The sequence below is a fragment of the Giraffa tippelskirchi genome, chromosome 1 (genome assembly GCF_054371585.1).
Source record: "Giraffa tippelskirchi isolate mGirTip1 chromosome 1, T2T-mGirTip1v1.2.pri, whole genome shotgun sequence".
NCBI classification, from domain to species: Eukaryota; Metazoa; Chordata; class Mammalia; order Artiodactyla; family Giraffidae; genus Giraffa; species Giraffa tippelskirchi.
In genome coordinates this window covers 166647757-166674050 of record NC_137275.1, presented here as the reverse complement: position 1 = coordinate 166674050, position 26294 = coordinate 166647757, and the positions used below count along the sequence as shown (strand labels likewise).

Genomic DNA, 26294 nt, shown 5'->3' with positions numbered 1-26294 from the left:
AGAACCAGAAGTAGGGTTCAACTGCAAGCAGAAGCAGAAGAGATTATCTACAGATATTCACACAGATCATATTTTTCAGCCCTTCCAAAAATTGCTAGTAAAATTTCCAGTTTGCTCACTATTACTTCTTGTACACTGGTCTGAACTTTTCAGCTACACTATCAACACCATAAAGGCTAGAACAAGGTCTTATTTTCATCTCCATACTGTTTAGCACAGACATCAAACAAATAACAGGCATTTTAGACTTTAATGATGATACTGATTTCTTTTCTCTATGGCTTTTCCACCACCCTAAGACAAGACCTTTAGCTTGCTTTTGTTTTTAATTCCCAAATGTGGCTGAAACGAGCATAGATTTTGTCTTCCAAACAGTTTACCTCTTCTGTTTTATGATTCACATGTAACAGTATCTATGTTTACTGAATGTTTACTGAAAAGTTAACTTAGTTTTACTGAGTCCTCCTTTTACCGCTGTTTCTTCTACCACATATCTTCCTAATACCCTAGAGTACATCACTTAGGTATTTTTGACAGACTTTTAGTCTGGATGATTCTTTTGCCTTGATTTCCAAGCCATAGCTTAGCTCTATAAAGAACTCTTAATTCAGGACTTCCCTGGTGGTCCAGTGACTAAGATTCAGTGCTCCCACAGCAGGGGGCCCAGGTTTGATTCCTTGTCAGTGAACTAGACCTCACACACTGCAACTAAGATTCGGTGCAACCAAATAAATAAATAAATATTTTTTTAAAAAATAATAATTCTTAATTCAAAATACTTTCTTTATAATACTTTGTACATCTTTTCCTCTTTTTTTTCGATGTAGCAGATGAGAAGTCTGATGCCCACAGGATCATAGCTGCTTTATGGGTAACCTCATTTTTCCCTCTCTTTGAAAGCCTGTAGGAATTTCTTTGCACTTCTACGACTGGAGTTCCAAAATACAACCATGATAGGTCTAGAACTCTTCTATCTGAAGGTTTAAGATTTTTGTCAACTTTGGAAAATTTTTGTGTTTTTTCCCATTACTTTTTAACATTTCTTTCTCACCCTCCTTGTCTTCTGGATTTCTTTTACTCAGACAGTAGCTTTCCTAACTTGATCCTCCTTATCTGAAATTTCATTTCAGAATTTTTATCATTTTGACCTTTCATACGAGGTTTTCGACAGATCCAATGGCTTGATCTCTCAAACTGCCAATTTAGTCTTCAGTCTTGTCCATACTGCTATTCAGCCATCTTATTAAGATATTTACATTTCTGTAACTACAACTGTCATTTTACAAAATGTTATAGGCGTCTGCAGCTGCTGCTGCTGTTTTAAGCAGCAATCTTTGTTTTATGGATTTTAAGAGCTTTCTGAGTCATTAAAGATGGATACCAATTACACTTTTCCAGAGTTCTCTTCTGTGTCTTCTATTACCTCTGTTAACTAGGCACAGGAGGTAGGGTTTCCAGTCTACATCTCAGTTTCGGTTTCCCTAAAAAGTTCAGTGCTTCTTAGCAGGCTGCTCGTATTTATAACTGAGAGTTTAGATCTGCACTACCCAATATGGTAGCCATTGTCCACATGTAACTATTAAAATGGAATTTAAATTAAAATTCAGTTCCTTAGTTCCACTGGGCTTATTTCAAATGCTCAACAGGTACATGTGGCTAATGGCTACCATACTGGGTAGAACTGATTTGAAATATTTCTACCATCATAGAAAGTTGTTCTGGACAGTACTAGTATAGTATAATCAACAGGTATAAAATGGATAACTAAAGCAGAATTGAGAAATGCTACTGTTCTGGAATCCAAACATTATACCATCTCTGCCTGACTGGAAAAAACTTAACAGCTTGATAGCTTTAGCTTCAGTAGCACAGGAAGCATGTTGCCTCTAAGCCTAGGGATTCCTCGTTAAGCTCTGAGACCAGAAATGATCAAGAATATTGCTCTGACTTTGTCTTTCATGGCATGTCCCCAGTTTAGAGAGTTGCTCTTCTGATCTTATCTTGAGGGTAAAGGATAGAGAAAGCCACTTGATGCAAAAAATTGGTACAGATCTAATTAATTCTGATACTGACATCATTCTAGAGTTTTATTGGAGAAATCTTGACTTCCATCTGTATTATAACACAGATTCAAAAAGTGCTTAGTTGAATCAGTCTAATCTCATCTACTTTATATCTTAAATTTCTTTTTGTTTTTTCAGTTTTTCTAATGTTGGAACTTTATTTTTCCCCTCTGTCATTTCATTTTAAAAACAGAAAGATAAATGCATGCTTTCAGTCAGTCATTTTGAATTAGAGGCCTTAGTAAAATCTGACTGATTTTTTTCTTACTGGGTAGAGAATGAAGGCATTAATAAAGGTGTCCCTAGAGAATCCCTAAGATTAGAATCAACTATCACGAGAAACCAGAGATTTTTATTTAAATATACTAGGAAACAGTTGACCTTGAAATCATCATATGAGGGTCAAAGAACCATCCATGGTTCAATAATAAGGAGTTTAAATTAAAGCAAAAGCATCACATATGTAAAAGTAACCCTAATATCGTTTTATATGGATAATAAATGACAATTTATCCCACATGACTATTCTAAACTTTATTAAAAATTAGACCTAGCATTATGTCCTACGAGTATTCACGTTTACAGGAAACATGATATCATATTACCACAATGTCTTGTGATAAAGGCTAACGATGATGTATAGAATATTCACATATGCAAGTATACACCATGATGTCAAATATATTACTCAATGTGATGACTTCAGGGACACGAGTAATTTCAAAACAAATAAGTCAGCCACCTGGTAAGACAGGGCGGAGCATTTAATAATATATAAATCTTTATAGGACAACAAACATTTAAAATTATCCCTAGTTTAGCTTGGTATTTCACATCCCTGTTGTAAATGGCCTTCAAAACAGGTGTGATTAATATAAAGTTATAACAGAATTCTAATGCCAATGAACCACCACTGAAAATTATTCTACATACATAGTTCTATCACCTACAAGAATAGTTCTTTGTTAATAGCATATAACTCTGCCAAAGCAAAAACAAAATGTGTTACAACTCAGTTTCATAAGGACAATTTGAATTATATTATCTTCAGAATATAGATATAACTATTCCAATTAGGAATGAACCTGATAAAATATCTAAGAAAATGTCCACCATAAAGTTCTTAAAATGTAATTCAACCTTATGAGTAAGTAGATCAAGTGGAAGAGATTTAGGATCGAGGCTGAAATAATTAGCTCCAAAGCTAAAGGAAAGTTCAGATTTACTCTTGATAGTTTTAGAAGTCAAGAATCCTAGAGAGACTAAATCAATCACTTGGAAAATCAAATCACACCAATTTTTACATTTCAAAGAAGGATTATATCAAGTTTTGTTGTATATTTAAGTAGTTAATGTGATCCATCAGGATGCTTGTCTACACCCACTAATACTATTTCTGTAAAGAAAGGCTGGTTATCTGGGCACCCACAACCTCTCCTTTGACTCCAAAAGCCATGACTTTAAGGTTATTCAAAAATACCTCATATTCATCAAGATAATCGTTATTAGAGGAGAGAGCTGTAGTTACTAGGAGGGGTCAGTTACATTCTCTTGATCTGAGTGGTGATTACATGACTGTGTTCAGTCTGTGAAAATTCATTTAACTCTATTATGACTTTTGCACTTTTCTACACATTGTATGTTATACTTCAACAAAAGTTTAATAAATGAAAATGCCTCATATTTACCTTTTTTCACTTTTTAGAGTAGTTACTAGTCTGAGATTCCTAGATTCATTCTAGGAATGAAGGATTCATATCATACTCATCTTTTGCAAATGCTTGCTATATAACAATAAAACAGATGTCAATAAAGACAGACGAATTAACAACGACCAACAATTAATTGCAAAATGTCAGTAAGAACTACTTGATTTCCATTCCTTCATCCCACAGCACTGAACTCCTACTAGACGTACATATTACACCATTAGTAGTTTAAAAAAATACTTGAGCCCCTCCTGCCAGAGATAGATGGCATTTGTGATGTATGTGTAAGAGAAGGAAGCCAAGACATATATACCAATACCTACTAAGACATGCATCATGTGTGTCATGAGGGCAATAAACGCCACAGGGAAGGAGGGAGACATTCCAGTGGGATTAACCAGGAAGTGCATAAATGAGGGAGCAGCATGTGAGCAGGAGGAGCATGTGAGCATGATGAACATCAAATAAGCTGAAGGAATGGACCGGCATCTACAGAATGCTTTACACTGCATGCCAGGTATCACGTGAGGTAAACTTTGAATAAACCTTACCTAACTTTCACAATATAGCTAAACCCACTAAAATCTTGACTACTTAAGAAATTTGTCCAAGATTACAGAACAAGTAAATACTAGGGAATTTGACCTAAATCTCTGGACTCCAATATCAATGTCTTCCTACCACACCAGGCTGCCACTATCTTGAATAAGAGATTGATGCCTTTGGCCAAATGCAGGAGACATAAGAGGCGCAGGTTCGATCCCTGGGTTGGGAAGAGCCCCTGGAGGAGGTCACAGCAACCCACTCCAGTACTCTTGCCTGGAGAATCCCATGAACAGAACAGTTTGGTGGGCTGTGGTCCACAGGGTCGCAAAGAGTGGCATACAACTAAACCGACTTAGCACACACATGTATGCACGCACCTTTGGCCAAAACCCAAAAACTCATATTTGAAAACTGACAAATTTTTTTTTCCTATCCAATACAGACACTTCAAAATATTTTTATTCTTCAAAGTAAAATGATCAAAACCAAAACAGACTGTATCTACTTATAGGAATGATGTCCTAAATTGACAGTAATAGAATTCTAAGTCACAGCTTGAAATCAGTCTATTTGACTATCCTTTCTGGTAAAAAGGTCTTAGTAAACCATATTCTTTTAACTAAAAGTAATGAGAAGGCTATAAAAGTTAAAGATAATTTAAACAGTTGACAGTTTTGCTGACAAACTGAAACACAGAATGTACAAAAAGGCCAAGAGTCAAGGGTAATTGTTATATTTTGGTTTCAGGAACTCAGTAAATAGTGGAGTTGTTAACAAAGTTGGGGAATACAGAAGGAGGAAAAAAGTTTTGAGTGAGAAAAAATTGAGTTATTTCTTTGTCATGTTAAGCTTAAGAAAACTTTTTGATTTTCAAGAATAGAGGTCAAGTAGGTAGTTAAATATACAACAACTCTGCAGCTCAGGAGAGAGGCTGGCCTGGAGTTCCAAATCTGGAAGGCATCAGCAGAAAGATGGTATTTAAAGTCAGGGACTGAGCTGAACGAAAAAAATTATTTCAGGAGAATGCTCAAGAGGCAAATGCTGCCAGTCAAGTGAGTGAGTTGAGTACTGAGCATCACAGGATTCGGCAACACAGAGACCCATGACCTTGACAAAAGTGGTTTTAACAATGGTGTAGGTGGTGCTAGTGGTAAGGAACTCTCCTGCATTGGCAGGAGACATAAGAGACAGGTTCCATCCTTGGGTTGAGAAGACCCCTGGAGGAGGGCATGGCAACCCACTTCAGTATTCTTGACTGGAGAATCCCATGGAAAGAGGAGCCTGGAGGGCTACAGTCCACAGGGTTGCAAAGAGTTGGAAACAACTGAAGCAACTTAGTATGCAGGTGTGCAAAAACCATTTAAATTGGGACTGAAAAAAAATGGGAGGTAAAGAAATGCAGATCAAGAACTTCTCTATAAAGAAGAAGAAAGAAATAGGGTGGAGCTAGAAAAGAACATCGGAGAAGGCAATGGCACCCCACTCCAGTACTCTTGCCTGGAAAATCCCATGGATGGAGGAGCCTGGTAGGCTACAGTCCATGGAGTCGCTAAGAGTCGGACACGACTGAGCGACTTCACTTTCACTTTTCCCTTTCATGCACTGGAGAAGGAAATGGCAACCCACTCCAGTATTCTTGCCTGGAGAATCCCAGGGACGGGGGAGCCTGGTGGGCTGCTGTCTATGGGGTCGCACAGAGTCGGACACAACTGAAGCGACTTAGCAGCAGCAGCAGCAGAAAAGAACATGGATTCTATCTAAAGAGGATTTTTAAAAAAACAAACAGAAATAACCCATTACAGATGGAAAGACTAATGACACAACAGAACATGGACAACTGAGGAGTCTTAAGCCTTTTAAATCACAAGGTAAGCAAGAATAGATGAGCTCCAGAGTGCAAGTCAAAGGACTAGTCTCAGGGAGGGCTAGGCACTTCATCCACTACCAGGAGGGAGTGTGTATGGGTACAGATGTGGGTAGTTTAGTAGATGTAATGGTGGATAGAAAGATGGATCTAAGCAAGGTTAGGATTCTGTCAGGCAAGTACCACAGAAGGAAAGAAAAATAAAGGATTTGAAGTATATGCAAAAGAGCAGTTGTACTGATAGAACATGGTACCCATGCTGGATAAGGAGGGGAAAAAGGACAAGAATGAGATACAGTGAAAAGTGGAAAAGTTAATGCACGTGAGTACCCAGTGGAATTTTAAAAAATTATTTGAGGAATAAGAAAACCAGATAAGCAGATGGTGGTCAGTTTCTGTTGTTTGTTCAAGTTTATAAGAGGAGCAGTTACCAGCAACGAGGGTTTAATATTTGAACACGGGAGGAGATTTCTGAGGTGGGGGATATAAAAACTGAGAGATCAGATGTTTGATTATCCATGTGACTGTAGCAATCACTAAGTATGATGGCAGGAAAATGTGGAAAGGCGGTGAACCAGATACTAAAGAGGATGTAAGGACAGATCTGGAGGAGATCAACAGTCTGATGCCATGTATTTCAGAAAAGGTGGGGTTTTGAGCAAGGAAAACTTGAACTGAAGAAGTAAATGGGAAAAAGAATTCTAAATGAGGGGTTGAAGATACAGGGTGAAAAAACATTGTTACTTAAAGACTACAGGGAAACAGAGTTCCCAGGAATAGTCAGGGCAAGAAAGTGAAATAAATTTTATTTTCAACGCTATGTCTCTAATGATTGTAAACTATCAATTCTAGAAGGCAAATTGGAATGGTTAGGGAAGGGGGCATTGAAAAGTCCAAAGATTACAAATTAGAATCTACACAAAGTCAAATGAGTATAAAATTTCCCAGCAATAATGGCCAACTCGGGAATCTTGATCACTAAAAAATCAACCAAAACAAACTAATAAACACCTTTTCTAAGCTTCATGAGAGCAGTTCGGCATCTTTTCAATAAATTTCCTTTCTGCTTAGCAATTAAAGAATCCTAATGATAATTACTGTCATGTAGAGGGCCTTGCACACACAGACAAGGTGAGAAGAGGAATGTTTATTTAATTCATTCAATATATTTAAGTGCTATTTGCCCTGGAGTGATAAGGAAAATTTCAGAAAGGAATTTTAGGCATGCTAGCTATTCGTTTATCCCCTTCTCATTTCATTTCTTCCTTTCACAAAAGTCAGTGGTGAGCAAAAGACCAATAACAACTGAGGATGGAGAAAGCTGACAGCAGGGTTGTTCTGAGGATAAGCAAGGTTCTCTGTTAACTTGCCTGTGACCTCACAGCGACACTTCTGCAGGTGTGGAAAGAGTCCTTCGGCTTAAAATAACAAATGCCTAATGCATGCTGCAGCAGCCTGTACCTCTTAGCCCTGAGGTTCTTTGTCCAACGGCGACACTCCAACTACACAGCTTTTCTCTAAACAGAAAATGACCCCATTTGGGGAAGAGTTAATATACACTATGACTCTTTCTCTCTCTCTCAGGTGAACTAATTTACCTAGATGAAGAATTCTGAGAATACTTTATTTCTAACAGGGTAGTATTTACCTTCACGTAGAAACAAGTGTTGATGATGTAATAATAAAATGTCATAATCCAACAGTGAGTACAGTAGTATGCCTTAACACATAGACCAAATCAAGGCAAATTAATTTTAGTTGTCATTTATTATGCATAAAATGAAATGTCTAAAACACACAATTGATGTAGAAAAATTATATTGCAGCAGGCATTAAAAATAAGGAACTTGTAGGATCGATTTATTTATCCTGCCCAGTATCAGCACCTTGGAATTGTAGGTAAGCGAAATATCCCAAAACAAGGATGAGATTATTTTGTGTAAAGGATAGAGAACACAGTACTTAAAAATATTCAAAATAGTGAATACTCACTAGCACTGACTTTTAAAAATTTTTTTAAAGACTTTTAATTAGTACAATATTCCTACATATTATAATGCTCAGTACATCATAGATTAAATCACCTTGTCAAGTGAAAAAGTATGTTGAATGTAATAAGAAGTCAACTGGGGGAGGATACTTTTAACTTAAATCCATGTTTGATCATAGAGAAAGCGAAGGAATTTCAGAAAAACATCTACTTCTGCTTCATTGACTACGTTCTAGCTTTTGACTGTGTGGATCACAACAAACTGTGGAAAATTCTTAAAAAGATGGGAATACCAGACCACCTTACCTCCTAAGAAACCTATATGTGGGTCAAGAAGCAAGAGTTAGAACTGGACATGGAGCAAGAGACTGGTTCAAAATTGGGAAAGGAGTACATCAAGGCTGTATATTGTCACCCTCCTTTTGTTACTTCCATGCAGGGTTGAAATGCCAGACTAGATGAATCACAAACTGGAATCAAGATTGCGGGAGAAACAACAACCTCAGATATGCCAATGATACCACTAATGGAAAAAAGCAAAGAGGAACTAAAGGGCCTCTTGATGAAAATGAAAGAGGAGAGTGAAAAGTTGGCATACAACTCAACATTCAAAAAACTAAGATCATGGCATCTGGTCCCATCACTTCGTGGCAAATAGATGGGGAAAAGTGGAAAGAGTGACATTTTATTTTCCTGAGTTCCAAAATCACTGTGGATGGTGACTGCAGCCATGAAATTAAAAGACATCTGCTTCTTAGAAGAAAAGTTATACCAACCTAGACAGCATATTAAAAAGCAGAGACATCACTTTGCCGACAAAGGTCTGTCTAGTCAAAGCTATGGTTTTTCCAGTAGTCATGCATGCATTGGAGAAGGAAATGGCAACCCACTCCAATATTCTTGCCTGGAGAATCCCAGGAACAGAGGAGCCTGGTGGGCTGCCGTCTATGGGGTCGCACAGAGTCGGACATGACTGAAGTGACTTAGCAGCAGCAGCAGCAGCATGTATGGATGTGAGAGTTGGACTATAAAGAAAGCTGAGCACCGAAGAATTGATGCTTTTGAACTGTGGTGTTTGAGAAGACTCTTGAGAGTCTCCTGGACTGCAAGGAGATCCAACCAGTCCATCCTAAAGGAAATCAGTCCTGAATGTTCATGGAAGGACTGATGCTGAAGCTGAAGCTCCAATACTTTGGCCACCTGATGCAAAGAGCCAACTCTTTGGAAAAGATCTTGATGCTGGGAAAGACTGAGGGCAGGAGGAGAAGGGGGTTACAGAGGATGAGATGGTTGGATGGCATCACTGACTCAATGGACATGAGTTTGAGCAAACCGGGAAAAAGTGAATGGACAGGAAGTTTGGCACACTACAGTCCTTGGGGTCACAAAGAGCCGGACACATCTTAGCAACTAAACAACAACATGTAATAGACAGCATTGGTGAATATACCAAGAACATGTCCCAATTTGGAGAAAAGATCAAAAGAAGTCCCAGGTGATCTCCAGAGTGCCAAAGATGGTTACCTTGAAACTACAATGGAAACCGTTGCCAAGCTGAAGATTTATTTAATGGCTACCCACTTCTTTAAACTTTAATTGTTGAAACCCATTGATTAGGAAATAACATTTATTCTATACTGGCACTTTATCACTCATACCAAAATTACTCACACCAGAGATGACCTAAACCAATATGAGACCCTTTCCTAAAGCACAGCATATCTGGGCTAGAGGAAATAAGACAAAGATCCCATATCACTTGAGTCCAGGCTACCCCAAACAAAACGAGCCTTACCACCAGTACCCTTTTCCATAATTGGGTTTTATTCACTCATCTTACAGAGCAGGCATCATGGCCAACTAAATTACTATGACTCTACCCTGTTAAATAAGATCCAGATTCAGTAACCTTATAAACAAGATCAATTTTGGTTTGGTTTTTTTATTTTTGGCCATGCCACATGGCTTTTGGGATCTTAGTTCCTGAACCAGGGATCAAACCCAGGCCCTCGGCACGGCAAGCACAGAGTCCTAACCACTGGACCACCAGGGAATTCCCAAGATCCACTTTGTAATGATCATCTGAATTCCTCTTACAGAGAGACAATACTTAAGTGTCATGACTGGAGTTTGTAAATAAAAGCTTACAAGAGGGGCAAATATTAGAAGGCAACTACTAGAATTATTTTGACTTGTGGTTAGCTAAGATATGCAGTATCTTAGAATGCCGACCTATCATTGTTTTCTTTCTAGAGAAGTTAATAAAATAGTTATCTTTTTAAAAATACTGACAACAGGTAGTGTTTCTACAACATGCCCAAACAAAAAAGCAAACAACAAAAACATAACTTTATGATATTTGAGTGGTTAATCAGTCATTTTACTGTAATATCTATTTTGAATTGATGTAAAATTTATGTATAATGCACAGACCTTAAAGGCTCAATTCAATGCACTTCAATAAGTGCTTTGTGATCTTCATGTTTCCATCACTCCAGAAAGTTGTCTTGATCCCCTTCCAGTCAATTCTCCCACCACCCAATGCAAACTACTGTTCAGATTTCTATAGATGTGAGAAATACCCAACTTCTTTCCCTTCACACAATGTTTCTGAGCTTTATCTACATGTCTGCCATGTATCAGTAGCTTTTAAAAAAAAAAAACAGCATAGTATTTCATTATATGATTGACACAATCTGTTTATCTATTCTCTTGTTGAAGGATATTTGTGTTTTTTTATCGTTGGGCTGTTGTGAATAAAGGTGCTTGTAAACACAGAATCCTGTTCTGCTGTATAAATGTAATCATATCACCTTTAATCTTCTGTCTAAACCAGGAGCTGAGGGACCTGACAGAACTAGCATCTGTTTGCACACAAGATGAGTGAGAAGAGCCCTACCCCGGCTCCACAGCCCTGGCTGACTAGATGGGACCCGCTCCAGCCCAACCAGCCTATACCTGTGTTATGTAACACTCCAGGGGCAACACTTTGCAAGGAGAGACTCCTTCCCTGGAACATTTCAAACAGGCAGTGTTTAGGGTCAGTGGGCCTAAAGCTCATCTCTGTTCCAACTCTAATCTAATGTTGCAATGCCTCTATTACAGACAAAAACACAGTTTTAAAAAACAACAGCCAACACACATACACAAAAAGGGACTTTGGATTTACCTGTTCTTTGAGGTTTCCCAGCACAGACCTCACCTAATCAATGGATAGCCACATGCTAGTAACACAACTTTGGGCACTAATTTCCCAATAGGCAAAAACGGGGAAATTGTAGCATCTGTCTTAGGGTTATTTTGAAGATCAAATTAGATAATATAGATCAAGTACTCACAGTTACTAACACACTTAAGTACAAACCATTAACTATTATTAACAAAACTTCATTTCCAAAACTAACTACAGAATATAGCCTCAGATTTTCCTTTTCCTTTTCAAGGTAATAACAAGAGTTTCTTGAAAGGGATGTGTTCCCCTGCCCCAAATTACTTCACGTTAAATGTGTTCCCCCCCAGATTAATTCATGTTCAACTGGTGTTATGTAAACCAAAGTGCACAGCCAAGCAAGTTTTGGCTAAATCACTTTTTTTAAACTGCAAAACCTCTAAGTCCTTTACATTAACGTACACTGGTGGTTTAAGTCACTAAGTCGTGTCCAACTCTTGCGACCCCATGGACTGTAGCCTGCCAGACTCCTCTGTCCATGGGATTCTCCAGGCAAGAATACTGGAGAGGGTTGCCATTTCCTTCTCCAGGGGATCTTCCTGACCCAGGGATCGAACCCAGGTCTCCTGCGTTGCAGGCACTGCTGCTGCAGCAGCAGCAGCAGTACTGACCACAGAATTGACTCCTGCCCCATCAATAAGATCATGTGATCCTGGGGTTCTAAGGCTTTCAAACATGCTAGTAAAAACAATGTTGACTACACGTATGAAACAAATAGCATCCTTAAGAAGATGATATAAGCTCTTCCCGTTTCACTTAGTTAAATGCTATCCATCCTTCAGATCTCAGGGAAGCTTTCTTAAACCCTCCTAACTTAATCAAGATTTCCTGCTAGACACTCTCAAGGTTCCCTTAGACTTTTCCTTCACAGCTCTTACTTCTATTTGTATTAACATACTCAAAAGATTACTTAATGCCTGTTACCTTACCCACCAAACTTCAATTAAAGGCCTGGCTGTATATTACACTCAACCTTATACCCCTAGTATCTACCACAATGTTTGGTACCATACAAATGATGTCGAACAAATAACGTCAATACTAGAATTTCACTGCAGCTGCATTTGTCATAGTGAAAATTTGAAAACAACTCAAAAGTTTATCAATAGGAAAGTAATTAAGCTTCTACATATAAATGACAGAATAGTACACAACCATTAAAAAAGAAAGAGCTTAATCTCTATGTTCTGATATACCCAATTTTCTAAATGAAAAAGGAGAAATGTATTTTATTTCATATGTACTATATTGTGCTTAGATGTCTAAAAACATACACATCAAACTGTTAACAATGACTACATCTGAAGAGAAATAGGCCTGGAAAAAGGTACTTTCACTTACTTTACACATTTCCATGTTTCAATATTTTTCAATAAATATTTCTTTTCTAATCAACTTTTTATGCTTTGAGCAACTGCAAGTCCATATAAATTATAGTACACTAATGCTTAGTTCATATTTGTACCACTGTTTCTCAAAAATATTTTTTGTAATCATCTCCATAGAAACTGTGAGACAAAGGTAACACAAAAGATAATATCAGCCCCTGTAGCACAGGTTAACAGCTGTATGTAAACTGTCTAAATCACAAAGCAAAATAAACAGAACAGAAGCTAAAATGTGGGTCTGTTTTCTTGGTCCAAGGTTCCTTCCACTACACATCAGTGCCTTTCCAGTAAGGGACACAAGCCTATCTTGATATAATCAATGTTTTAGTACCAAGTGACTAGAAGAGATATGAAACTACTTCCATTTCCACCACACCTTTGCAAGTCATGAGAGGGCACTGCAGGCCAATGGCCATAGAGGCTTCTTTTAATAACCCCAGAGAAAGGGAGGTTATTCTAGTGCATGCTAATCACTATTAGACAATTTCCTTATGTTGAGCTGAAACCTATCTCTTTTACTTTGACTCTTTGATTCAAGTTTGGCATTTGGAATGCCAAGCTTCTCTCCTCTTTGAGAATATATTTAAGACAGCTATCATCTGTGTCTTTTTGGGATACTGTCTGAAATTTATAAGCTGTTCTTCAATAAAACATCTCATTATCCAACTTCTAATTTCAGTCCTGATAAACTACTTGGCAGAGGAGAAAGGAAACTATCCTGCAAGACTCCTACGAAATAATGAAATACAAAATAGTCAGTTGTTACTACAATCCTTCAAGGAGAGTTACAGAGAACCATGCACATCTTAGCACTCCTTTGTTAGATGTCACTGAGTCAAATAGCTTTCTGGTGTAAAGCACAGGAATGAAGACAGGGTCAGATGCTTACAACAAAATCCTGGCTTTCGACAGCTGAACATAGCTGGTTCAAGAATTTGCCATGAATGCAGCATGGCATTCCTTATTATTCTTCCATAAGACACGGGAACAATCAACCTAATGATCCTTTCTCAGTAAAATATTTCTTGCTGTTTTTGTTAGCACCTTCAATAACAAAGCACCTGGTGGTTCCATCAATGAGACTTCCTCACAATTTAATAGAGACAAAGCAATGAATGATAAAAGTAATAAACAGAGTGAAACTTAGCAACTGAACTTAAGATGCATGAAAAGATTTGAGACCATAATAACAAGGTTGTTAGATAATACTAGAAAACACACAATGAAAAGTACAGGAAGTCTAGGAAGAAGTGCTAAGACAAGAAGTACAAGTTCCAGAAGTCTTGTACTTACAAGGACAAGAAGTACAGTAAGCTACATTGCCGCTACTTACTAAACAGGGCTTCCCTGGTGGCTCAGATGGTAAAGAATCAGACTGCAATGCAAAAGACCTAGGTTCAATCCTTGGATCAGGAAGATCCCCTGGAGAAGGTAATGGCAACCTCCTGCAGTATTCTTGCCTGGAAAATCCCACGGACTGGCAGGCTATAGTCCATGGGGTCGTAAAGAGTCAGACAGACTGAGCCACTAACACTCTCACTTACTAAACAAACTGCTTTTTATCGCCTGATGAAAAACAATAGAAGTAAGTGCTTGTGCAAAAACTTAGAGTAAGAATACAGGACAAGACAGACATCTGTTTGGAACAGCATAGCTTTTTACTCTGTTTTACCTATTGATGACAGGCACAAACTTGGTAAAGTCTTCCCAAATATTGCTCCAGGTTTTCCTTCTGAATCTGAACCAAATTAAGAGGAAGGAGAGGGCCTCTGAGCATCCAATTGAAAATACTACCCCCTACTCTTCACTCAACTGTGCTTCCCTTCATCATAATTTAATTATACATCTCTGTGCTTATTGTCCCATGACCCAGAAAACCGTAAGTTCCTTGAAGGCAGAGTCAACTCTTTTGAACACTGTATACACATATACATAGGTCCTTGTACATGAAAGATGCTCCCTAAATATCTGTATAGTGAAAACAGAAAGACGAAAGGAAAAGGAAGTCACTGGGTACCCTAAACAGTCATTTTGCTTTTGTAGCCAATGTTGAGAAATTAATCACCTGTCAGACACTAATTATGATCCAGATTATTCATATACATGATTTACTTTAACTTCACAATAATACTGGCAGGTTTCTCATTTGTGATCAAAGTAAGACTCAAAGAAACTAAACATTAAATAACTTGCGTAAGCCACACATCTAGCAAATCTGAGCTCCAGTTTATGTTAATATCAGGTTTACCTGATATACTGGAGGCTGCCCCCAAGCTGCTCTTGTCTTTGATTATCTCCACTCCTTACAGCTAAGGGAGGAGGGGGAAATACTCAACAGCAAATCAGTAGTTGTATATAACCCAAGACTTCTGGCTATCTATTCGGTCTGAATTTGCTTCCAGCTTAAAGAAATCTGCTAAAGAAACATAAACAGCAAAACAAGTATTTTTACATTTATCAAATAATTTGATTCTCAAAATAATCTTACAAATGAGAGAGAAATTCCCACTATGTTGGTGAGGACACTGGGGCTAAGAGCGCTTAAGAACTTTGACACTCTCCCTACAAACCTGGGGTTTTCCAAAAAGAAATAGGGACTGCATTAACGTAGTGCAATCTTTGAAAAAGACACTCGCGCCATAAACCTCGTTTTCCTACTGCAAATATGTAATCCAGATAGGAACGTTCAACGACGCGATTTTCCCATTGCATTTGAGATTTGATGAGGGTCCCGTTCACTCTATACAATTAATTAAATGTTGACTGCCAAATATAAATATTTACGAGGAGACAACACATGCAGGTCAAAGAAAGGGCGTGGGAATATCATTTTAGAAATGGGCTGCAGTGCAGCCAAAACTCTGGGCTGCGGTCCACATTTGCCCTCGCCAACTCCTCCTTCTCTCCCCTGCACTGAATCATTCCTCTCTGGAGTCAGATTTAGTGCAACAGGCAGGTTCCTACCTTGGTCTGAACACTCTTATCAAACTTGTCATTTTTGAAGCTAAACGTATTCTGGTGCCTCTGAGGCCTGGAACGAGTCACGTTCCCTTTCTGCGAGCTCATCGCCGAAATGACAATCGCCTCGCGCCGGGACAAGGAAGATGCAGGCAAGAGTAAGATGCGAGGAACTATCCCACGGAGCTCACGCTTCTATCACTGACCCGGAAGGAACTTAACCAACCTTTCTGTCCCCGCCCCCGGAATACCCACGTGACTCCTCGCGGAGGTCAAAGGACATTCTCAGGCCCCTCATCGCCCGCAAGGCTCTTTTTTAAAACGGCCCAGTCTCGATCCTTCCCCCTTCGCGCAGCCTCTCTCTCAAACCCGACGTAAAAATCCCGCTTTCTTCGAAGGGAGAATTCCCCCATTGGTCCAAATATGGCAGTCCATCAAAGCCGAGGGGCGGGGAGGCCTTGCTTCTATTGGCTGTTCTTTTCCGCAATCCCCGCCTCCTGCCGGCTCTGCTCAGCCTCTCCGGCGCCCTACTCCTCTGGGCTGCTTGTGATTGGTGGAAGTGGGGCTAAACTGGACTCCGTCCCTCCCCCGGCCCGCTCGCAGGCTGGAGCCGGGGTCTGCTTTGGCACCTTCCTACAGTCAGTGACCAACTCCTAGCTTAGTGAGCTCTCCGCAAACCCCGGGTTTTCCCTTCCAGCCTCCCGCCACGAGAGCGAGCCCCGCGGCCATCAGGCTGTAGAGGAGCGAAGAAAAGAGAATTAGAGAAAAGAAAGATCTGGCTGGGTCTGGGTGGCGTCTGCAGTGCCAGAAAGGGAGGTGGCGGCGGCTGCGGCAGCTGCGACCACGGCCGCGCGGGGCGTGAGGCCCAAGAGCAGCCGACCGCGGCGGCGGAGGCGGCCGCTCCAGCGCCTCGCGCCGGGGCCGTTAGTCAGCAGAACGCGAACCCGTGTGGAGGAGCAGGGTCGGCGCGAGGCGAGACTCAGGAGCTTAAGCCGGCCCCCTCGGGCGCCGCCGTCCTTCCACGTCCCGACGCCGGGGGCTGCAGCCCTCGTTCCCCGCTTCTCGGCCGGGCCCGCCCGCAGGCGGGCAGAGTCCGGCAGCGGCGGCAGCAGCAGCGCGGATCGCGCCTCGTAGAGGACAGCGCGGCGGCAGAGGTTCCCTCCCGGCCCTTTCAGCCTGACGCCTTGGCCGCAGCCCTCAGGTACAGGTGCGTGGGGCCGCGGCGGGGAGGGCGCTGGGCCGGGAGCCGCAGCGCGGGAGGGACGAGCCGGGGCCGGGCGGGGGGAGGGGAACGGGAGGCGTCTTTGTTGTTGGCGACCGGGATTCCTCTAGGCGCAGGGAAAGGCAGAGAAGCCACTCCCGATCGGGTCTGGGATGTTGAGAAGAATGTCTGTTGGTTCGGTGAAGGGGAGAGGTAGGAAAGTCTTTGCGGTCGATGAGGCTGCGGGAGTCGGAGGGCGGGAGAGGGACGGACAGATGGATTGGGAAAGGTCTTGGGTCCTCCGTGCAGAGAGGTCGCATTTCATCTCTTTGCTCTTCTCCCTGTGGACGGAAAGATGGGGTCAGGTTCGCATTCCCCCCCTCGCTCATTGTGAGATTCGCGTCGCCTGAAAACTGTCTCCTGAATGTCCTCCAACGTGCCAGCCTTGATTTTTAGATCAAATCTGCCCGGTCCTTGGTGATTTGTGTGTTCTGGTCCGGCCGTTCTAGGGTCTTTTTCTCTCGATGATAGAGCTTCACTCGAACTCTAGGATAGGCTCACCAGGAATTGTTTTTGAATTGAAAAATTAGTGTTTTGTTGAAATTTTTTTGAACCCTGAAACGAAAAGTTCTGTCAAGTTAGGTTGTACTGTTGTGAAGAGATGTTTTAAAGAAGAGAGTTTAACCCTGGCTTTTTTTTTTTTTTTAAAGAAATGTTCAGAGCTTTGATCCATGGTGATTTCTGCCAATGCCAGGATACAGCTTTCTAAAACGACACGTTGATTTATCAAAGTCGGTGTGAAGTGTATTTGTTAAGCCAGAAGAGTGAGTAACGGAATGCAGGGAGGGTGACCTTTAATTTTTTGCTCTTAGCTTATGGAAAGATATTCATGTCTAATACTTTTTTTGTAATATACTGTTCTTGATCCGCCAGATAATTCATTGATTTTTTTTTAAGGCTCCAATAATTAAAAAGAATTTTGGAGTTCTTTTGTCAGCGTTTAAAACTATCTAATGAATCTGAGTAAAAAGTCAGGTACATGTTATAATAGCATTTATCTGTTTAACAAGAAGACATAATAAAATGAGCTTTTTTTGGTAGAGTTTGTCTCATATGTTTATAGCATAAACTCATTTGTATGATTTATCTAATATCTAATCATAGCCAATATTTTGGTAATTGTCATAATTGCCAGTGTTCTAATTTGGGTACCCAGCTCTTTGCTTGTTGGAAATAGGGGTGGAGGTTAATTTAAAGAAGAGCAGTGGAGATAGCCATGCTTCAACTTAAAAAAAGAAATAAGGTCCCTGTTGGGCAATAATTACTATATTACTTGAGATCTAGGAGGAAATAAATAGCACCCTCACCCATATTTTGACCTCTCTTTTCTCCTACTGTAGTATTAATAAGGTTAATTGGCAAGGATAGGATTAAATTTTTAGCAGGCTAGGCAGTTTTAATTTTGTCTCTTGCTGTGCAGTACTGTAGTTGATCAGTGGCTTGCTCCTTGAGTATCTTTCCCCGTTTTGAAATGTGTATGACCTCTGACAAAGAATTTTCTATTTCCTGTGACAAGCAGCATTACCATAAAGCATCATGGCAATGTAATGTTTTGGGCAATTGAATGAACACTGAAGAACTAGGCAATTAGTGTCTGTCCCAAGTTTTGTCACTGAATTGGTCTACAACTCCAGGCATGCTATCTCACATCTGAGTCAGTTTCTCCATCTGTGATATAGGGCTAATAAAATGTGCCACCTGCTCACTGTGTAGAAAGGGCAGTGAGAACCAACAGTTCTTCTGGTTATGTGACATTGGGTGTTTTAGTGAATAACAGTACTTTTTAATGCAATTCTCTAAGTCTGTTTTCATATTACGAATTTCAGTTCCTTGGTGAAGAATTAGGATAAACATAGTCATAATAGGGAGACTCTATCCATATGCTATCACTTAGGAATGATAAACTCTAATTTTGCCCAGTGTTAAAAATATATAATTTGGTGTCATATCTTTAGAATCAGTGATGACAAGAAAGTAGAGTGATAGATTGAGTTGGTTGGTTGATTTACTGATAGATTTTATTTCTACTATGTCCAAGGTTTTGCTCTTAATTCTCAAAAATTATTCCTACTTTTCCTATTCTGTTAAAGATTTCTCACATACCAATATGCCTCTCAAACCCAGCCTTCTGAGTTGGAGAGGAAAAATGATGCTTTATGACTTTATTACAAATGAAGTGAAGCCTAGAGAAGTTGAATTATTTGAAGTGTCTAAAGCTACACAATTTATAAGAACCGGAACTGAGACTTGAATCTGGGTCTTCTGACTTCTGATTCTGAATCCTTTCCTTTGGAGCAGTGTTTTCCAAACTTCTGTCTAGGAAATTTTGCCAATTCAGATGAAGTGAGAAATAAGATAGTAATATAAGTATTGTTAACTTACAACTTAATGAATATTCATGCACTCATTACCCAGTTGAAAAGTTATAGCTACAAAAGAAAGCTTCCTCTATACTTGGTACCCCTCTTAAATCGTATTTCCACACTCCTGACCACAAACCCCAAATTGACATGCATCCTTCCTGTCCATGTGTTTATACGTTACTGCATTCTTTTATATCCATGAACATTATATGGTTTTTCTTTTATTGATTTAAGACTGTTTAAGTATGGTTTTTATATCTGTAGCTTGCTTTCTTCACTGAACATGCCAAGATTTATCTATGCTGATTCAGGTAGCTCTAGTTTATTATTCTGTCATATGGTATGTGTTTTATTATGTGACTATATCAAGTTTCTGTTAGTTACTTTAGTGGTTTCCAATTGTTTTCTTATTAAACACGGTGTAGGGAATATTCTTGTGTATGTTTACTTAGGTAAAGTGGAAGACTTCCTCCGGAGTAGTGGCTGCTGAACCTATATATCATTTTTATAGAAATATTTTACAACCTACCCAGTACGGTCCTAAATGAAATTCATAATAATAAACTTCAATTGGTATTTTAAATAAAGTAATATCCTTACTAAAATAAATAATTTATAACAATGTATTGTATTGCACTGTGAAATGCTTAGGTTCAACCACACTGTAATCTTGCTACCAAGTGTGATAATAGACCAAAAACATCAGAATTCTGGGAGTTGGTTAGAAATCAGATCCTTAGGTCCTACCCTAATAACTAAGGTGCTGAATATTAACAGGATTCCCAGGTGAACTCAGTGTACCTAGAGTCTAAGAAGCACTGCTAGAAGAAATAGTAGTAGTCAGATACTTTGAACAGATGGGATCACCTTGACTAGGACAGCTGCTAAAGCACATTAAACAGATGTGTTGAGTTGGCCACTGAAATACCAAGAGAGGGATTTGATTTGATAAGTTTCTGAAATAACTATAATTTCAGTAAAGTTTGAACAAAAATGAAAATGCAGTCTTCACTCTTTACACAGGGGTTGCATTCTTTTAAATCTTAATCTTTGTTAAAACAATGCAACTATACTTTGTATTAAGTTCTATGTATTAATATCTGACATTATTTTTTCCTTCTGGTCCCTAAAATTAGTGTCCAGCAGAATGTTCAGAAGTCACGGGAGATGCGGCAGCATTATCTTTACATACCACAAGTGCCTCGTGTCCCTGGCAACTATTCAGTAGTGCCCCCCATTTGTTACAACTAAAAAGCTATTATTGAGAAAGATTGCCCTGGGATATAAATCTATCAATAATATTAGACTGCTGGAACACAAGATAGGAACTGCTTCTTCAACTTCACTAGATACAATCAGTTTTCTCTCCAGAGTGTATCAGTAATAAATGAAAGGGTCTGTTTTTCCACCTTCCAAATACTTCAGTTCAGTGGCTCAGTCGTGTCCGACTCTTTGCGACCCCATGAACCACAGCATGCCAGGCTTCCCTGTCCATCACCAAGTCCCAGAGATTACCCAGACTCGTCTCCATTGAGTCGATGATGCCATCTAACCATCTCATCCTCTGTCGTCCCCTTCTCCTACCTTCAATCTTTCCCGACATCAGGGTCTTTTCAAATAAGTCAGCTCTTCGCATCAGGTGGCCAAAATATTGGAGTTTCAGCTTCAACATCAGTCCTTCCAATGAACACCCAGGACTGATCTCCTTTAGGTTCAACTGGTTGGGTCTCCCTGCAGTCCAAGGGACTCTCAAGAGTCTTCTCCAACACCACAGTTCAAAAGCATCAATTCTTTGGCACTCAGCTTTCTTTATAGTCCAACTCTCACGTCCATACATGACCCCTGGAGAAACCATAGCATTGACTAGACGGACCTTTGTTGACAAAGTAATGTCTCTGCTTTTTAATATGCTATCTAGGTTGATCATAATTTTCCTTCCAAGGAGTAAACGTCTTTTAATTTCATGGCTGTAATCACCATCTGCAGTGATTTTGGAGCCCAAAAAAATAAAGTCAGCCACTGTTTACCCATCTAATTGCCATGAAGTGATGGGACCGGATGCTATGATCTTAGTTTTCTGAATGTTGAGCTTTAAGCCAACTTTTTCACCCTCCTCTTTCATTTTCATCAAGAGGCTCCTTAGTTCTTCTTCACTTTCTGCCATAAGGGTGGTGTCATCTGCATATCTGAGATTATTGATATTTCTCCTGGCAATCTTAATTCCAGCTTGTGCTTCCTCCAGCCCAGAGTTTATAAGTCAAATAAGCGGGATGACAATATACAGCCTTGACGTACTCCTTTTCTTATTTGGAACCAGTCTGTTGTTCCATGTCCAGTTCTAACTGTTGCTTCCTGACCTGCATACAGGTTTCTCAAGGGGCAGGTCAGGCGGTCTGGTATTCCCATCTCTTTCAAAATTTTCCAGTTTATTGTGATCCACAGGGTCAAAGGCTTTGGCATAGACAATAAAGCAGAAGTAGATGTTTTTCTGGAACTCTTGCTTTTTCGATGATCCAGCAAATGTTGGCAATTTGATCTCTGGTTCCTCTGCCTTTTCTAAAACCAGCTTAAACATCTGGAAGTTCACGTATTGCTGAAGCCTGGCTTGGAGAATTTTGAACATTACTTTACTAGCATGTAAGATTAGTACAATTGTAAGGTAGTTCGAGCATTCTTTGGCATTGCCTTTCTTTGGGATTGGAATGAAAACTGACCTTTTCCAGTCTTGTGGCCACTGCTGAGTTTTCCAAATTTGCTGGCATATTGAGTGCAGGACTTTCACAGCATCATCTTTCAGGATTTGAAATAGCTCAACTGGAATTCCATCACCTCCACTAGCTTTGTTCACAGTGATGCTTTCTAAGGCCCACTTGACTTCACATTCCAGGATGTCTTGCTCTAGGTGAGTGATCACACCATCGTGATTATCTGGGTCATGAAGATCTTTTTTGTACAGTTCTTCTGTGTATTCTTGCCACCTCTTCTTAATATCTTCTGCTTCTGTTAGGTCCATACCATTTCTCTCCTTTATTGTGCCCATCTTTGCATGAAATGTTCCCTTGGTGTCTCTGATTTTCTTGAAGAGATCTCTAGTCTTTCCCATTCTATTGTTTTCCTCTATTTCTTTGCATTGATCGCTGAGGAAGACTTTCTTATCTCTCCTTGCTATTCTTTGGAACTCTGCATTCAGATGGATATATCTTTCATTTTCTCCTTTGCTTTTCGCTTCTCTTCTTTTCACAGCTATTTGTAAGGCCTCCTCAGACAGCCATTTTGCTTTTTTGCATTTCTTTTCCATGGGGATGGTCTTGATCCCTGTCTCCTGTACAGTGTCACGAACCTCCGTCCATAGTTCATCAGGCCCTCTGTCTATCAGATCTAGTCCCTTAAATCTATTTCTCACTTCCACTGTATACTCATAAGGGATTTGATTTAGGTCATACCTCACTGGTCTAGCGGTTTTCCCCACTTTCTTGAATTTAAGTCTGAATTTGACAATAAGTAGTTCATGATGTGAGCCAGTCAGTTCCCCATCTTGTTTTTGCTGACTGTATAGAGCTTCTCCATCTTGGCTGCAAAGAATATAATCAATCTGATTTCAGTGCTGACCATCTGGTGATGTCCATGTGTATCTCTTGTGTTGTTGGAAGAGGGTGTTTGCTATGACCAGTGTGTTCTCTTGGCAGAACTCTATTAGCCTTTGCCCTGCTTCATTCTGTACTCCAAGGCCAAATTTGCCTGTTACGCCAGGTGTTTCTTGACTTCCTACTTTTGCATTGCAGTCCCCTATAATGAAAAGGACATCTTTTTGGGGTGTTAGTTCTAAAAGGTCTTGTAGGTCTTCATAGAACTGTTCAACTTCAGCTTCTTCAGCATTACTGGTCGGGGCATAGACTTGGATTACCATGATATTGAATGGTTTGCCTTGGAAACAAACAGAGATCGTTCTGTTGTTTTTGAGATTGAATCCAAGTGCTGCATTTCAGACTCTTTTGTTGACCGTGATGGCTACTCCATTTCTTCTAAGGGATTCCTGCCCACAGTAGTAGATATAATGGTGATCTGAGTTAAATTCACCATTCCAAATACTTAAGGCTTCTTACATTTTGACATTATACGGAGTATGAAATGTTACCTCATTGTAATTTTCATTTGTATCTTCCCCAATTAGTTATGTAGTTAAGAGCTTTCAGCTAGTCATATTTCTTTTCTATGAATTGCCTATTCTGTTTTTCTTTGAGATTGTTTATTTTATTGATTTTTAAGTACTTTTTATGTATTTAGGATAGTAGTACTTAGTAGGCTTTAGAAATATTTTCTAGCCTTTACAATACCTTTTCATTTTAAATATCTTTTGATGACGACATTCTTAATTTTAATGGCAAATTTATTCTCTTATGATGGTGATTTTTCTCTGTATAGGAAGTGTCTTGAGATTGTAAAGATTGTTATAGTTTGTTGTACAGGTTTTACTTTTTCACATTTAGATGTTAAATACACATGGAGCTGTTTTTATACAATGAGATGTTTGTGAATCTAAATTTATTTAATAAAAATGACTACCCTCTATATTGAGATTGTTATTTTTATGTTAATGTGCTCTTATGAAATTATAGTGATAGTAGATTATATTTAGTTTGTAACATCCTTTTGTGGCAAAATTAAAATTTGATAACTCTTGTCATTCCAACTTTTTAAAAAAATTTGACTGGATTTTAATAAAAGGTTTGGGAACTACTGCTTTTAGAGTACTCTGATTCCTTTTTTTTCATCTTTGCCTCACATTCATTATCTAAAACATCACAGAAAATGATCAGGGACTCTTAGGTACTAATCTTTCATCATTTGCATCTCTACATTTTACAGTTTAACGTGTCTTGTCATCTCTTTTTTTATTCTGATTAGAATATTTTAAATTTACTATGATCCTAATTTTAAACATAATTTCAGACAAAATTCAAATTTTAATGTTAATTTAGCTCTGATGTAGGTCCTATCTATTTTGTTTTCCCAGGAATTAAAGGTGAAAATGGTTAAACACATCCTCATACAGTTAAAGATGAAAAAAGGGAAAGGAGGAATGGGCCAATGGCTGCTGAGTATCAGTCACTATTCTAGGTTTGAGGGAGTGCATCTGTAAACAAAACAAGCAAAGATCCCTAACTTCCTAGATCTTAACACCTAACAGAGGATTATACACAATATGCATAATAAGTATCTACTACATTAGAAAGTGATAAATACTTCTAAAGAAAAGGTAGAGAGTGGTAAGGTGGAATCAAATGAGACAGTTTTGACCTTTGAGAAGGGGAGAATAAGTGGAAATGTGAGGTGTGCAGTGAGCGCATTGACCATGCACATAGTGGAAGAGTGGACAGAATACAGTGTTAAGTTAAAACTGTGTTCCTGGCTCTCCCGTTTAATAAGAGTGTGAACTTGGACAAGTTGATTGACGTAACAACCTGAACCCTGATTTCTTCATATATAGAAAGATGATAATCTGAGAAAAGTGTTATTAAGATTAAGGGAGGTACTTCCCTGGTGGTCCAGTGACTGGGCCTCCGCACTCCCCATGCAGGGGGACTGGGTTTGATCCCTGGTCAGAGAACTAGATCCCACATGCCTCAGCTAAGACCCAGTGCAGACAAATAAATAAATAAAAATAAAATTTAAAACAGCATGTTAAAAAACAGAGACATTACTTTGTCAACAAAAGTCTGTCTAGTCAAGGCTGTGGTTTTTCCAGTAGTCATGTATGGGTGTGAGAGTTGGACTATAAAGAAAGCTGAGCACCGAAGAATTGATGCTTTTGAACTGTGGTGTTGGAGAAGACTCTTGAGAGTCCCTTGGACTGCAAGGAGATCCAATCAGTCCATCCTAAAGGAGATCAGTCCTGGGTGTTCATTGGAAGGACTGATGTTGAAGCTGAAACTCCAGTACTTTGGCCACCTGATGTGAAGAGTGGACTCATTTGAAAAGACCCTGATGCTGGGAAAGATTGAAATGGGAGGAGAAGGGGACGATAGAGGATGAGATGGTTGGATGCCATCACTGACTCAATGGACATGAGTTTGAGTAAATTCTGGGAGCTGATTATGGACAGCAAAGCCTGGTGTGCTGCAGTCCATGGTGTTGCAAAGAGGCAGACACAACAGAGCGACTGAACTCAACTGAAAATTTAAAAAAAGATGAAAGGAGATAACAAGTGAAAGCACCTACCTCCTTCCCTCATCTCTCACCATGAAGATTTCATGTACCACTCTGTACTTTATTTTATAGTATTTGTCACAGTATATATAATAACCTGTGTCAGTTGATAAATTTTATCTCACCTCTTCTGAAATAATGAGAAGAGCCAGTCAGTGTAGTATTGGGTTGGCCAAAACGTTCATTCAAGTTTTCCATACTGTCTTATGGAAAAACCTGAACAACCTTTTTGGCCAACCCAATAATATATATCATTAACATATAGTCATCTGTAGCCTTCCTTTAAACTTTTTTTTTAATTTGAAAATTATTTTATGCAGATTTGTTGGAAAGTGTTTTTATTTATAGTGTCTTTATGCTGCTGCTAAGTCACTTCAGTCGTGTCCGACTCTGTGCGACCCCACAGACGGCAGCCCACCAGGCTCCGGCATCCCTGGGATTCTCCAGGCAAGAATACTGGAGTGGGTTGCCATTTCCTTCTCCGGTGCATGAACAGGAAAAGTGAAAGTGAAGTCGCTCAGTCATGTCTGACTCTTAGCGACCCCATGGACTACAGCCTACCAGGCTCCTCCGTCCATGGGATTTTCCAGGCAAGAGTACTGGAGTGGGGTGCCATTGCCTTCTCCGTGTCTTTATGCTAGAGCTTCAAATTGTATTATAGGCATTAGCTCATTAATCACCACACATCATTTTTGTGATGGCAGTGGTAGGAATGT

The 26294-nt window shown here is 39.5% G+C and overlaps 2 protein-coding genes across 12 annotated transcripts in view; one reads left to right on the top strand and one right to left on the bottom strand.

Annotated features, from left to right (window-relative positions):
* C1H9orf85 (chromosome 1 C9orf85 homolog) overlaps nt 1-15950 on the bottom strand; it is a 242269-nt gene extending 226319 nt beyond the window's left edge. For all 6 annotated transcript variants that reach the window (XR_014058055.1, XR_014058051.1, XM_081505302.1 and 3 more), the window contains exon 1: nt 15754-15950. Coding sequence is in view for 4 of the 6 variants with exons in the window: in XM_081505302.1 (XP_081361428.1) it covers nt 15754-15855 (102 nt within the window). In the remaining 2 variants the exon portion in view is untranslated. The remainder of the gene's footprint in view (nt 1-15753) is intronic.
* Nucleotides 15951-16340: 390 nt separating this feature from the next.
* Nucleotides 16341-26294, top strand: part of ABHD17B (abhydrolase domain containing 17B, depalmitoylase) — a 46920-nt gene continuing 36966 nt past the window's right edge. For 2 of the 6 annotated variants that reach the window (XM_081505275.1, XM_081505265.1), the window contains exons 1-2: nt 16341-16948; nt 17659-17772. The gene's annotated coding sequence lies outside the window, so the exon portion shown is untranslated. Of the gene's footprint in view, nt 16955-17026; nt 17162-17658; nt 17773-26294 lie in introns of those variants that run through there. The other 4 variants (XM_081505251.1, XM_081505279.1, XM_081505256.1 and 1 more) reach the window with 4 other exon arrangements.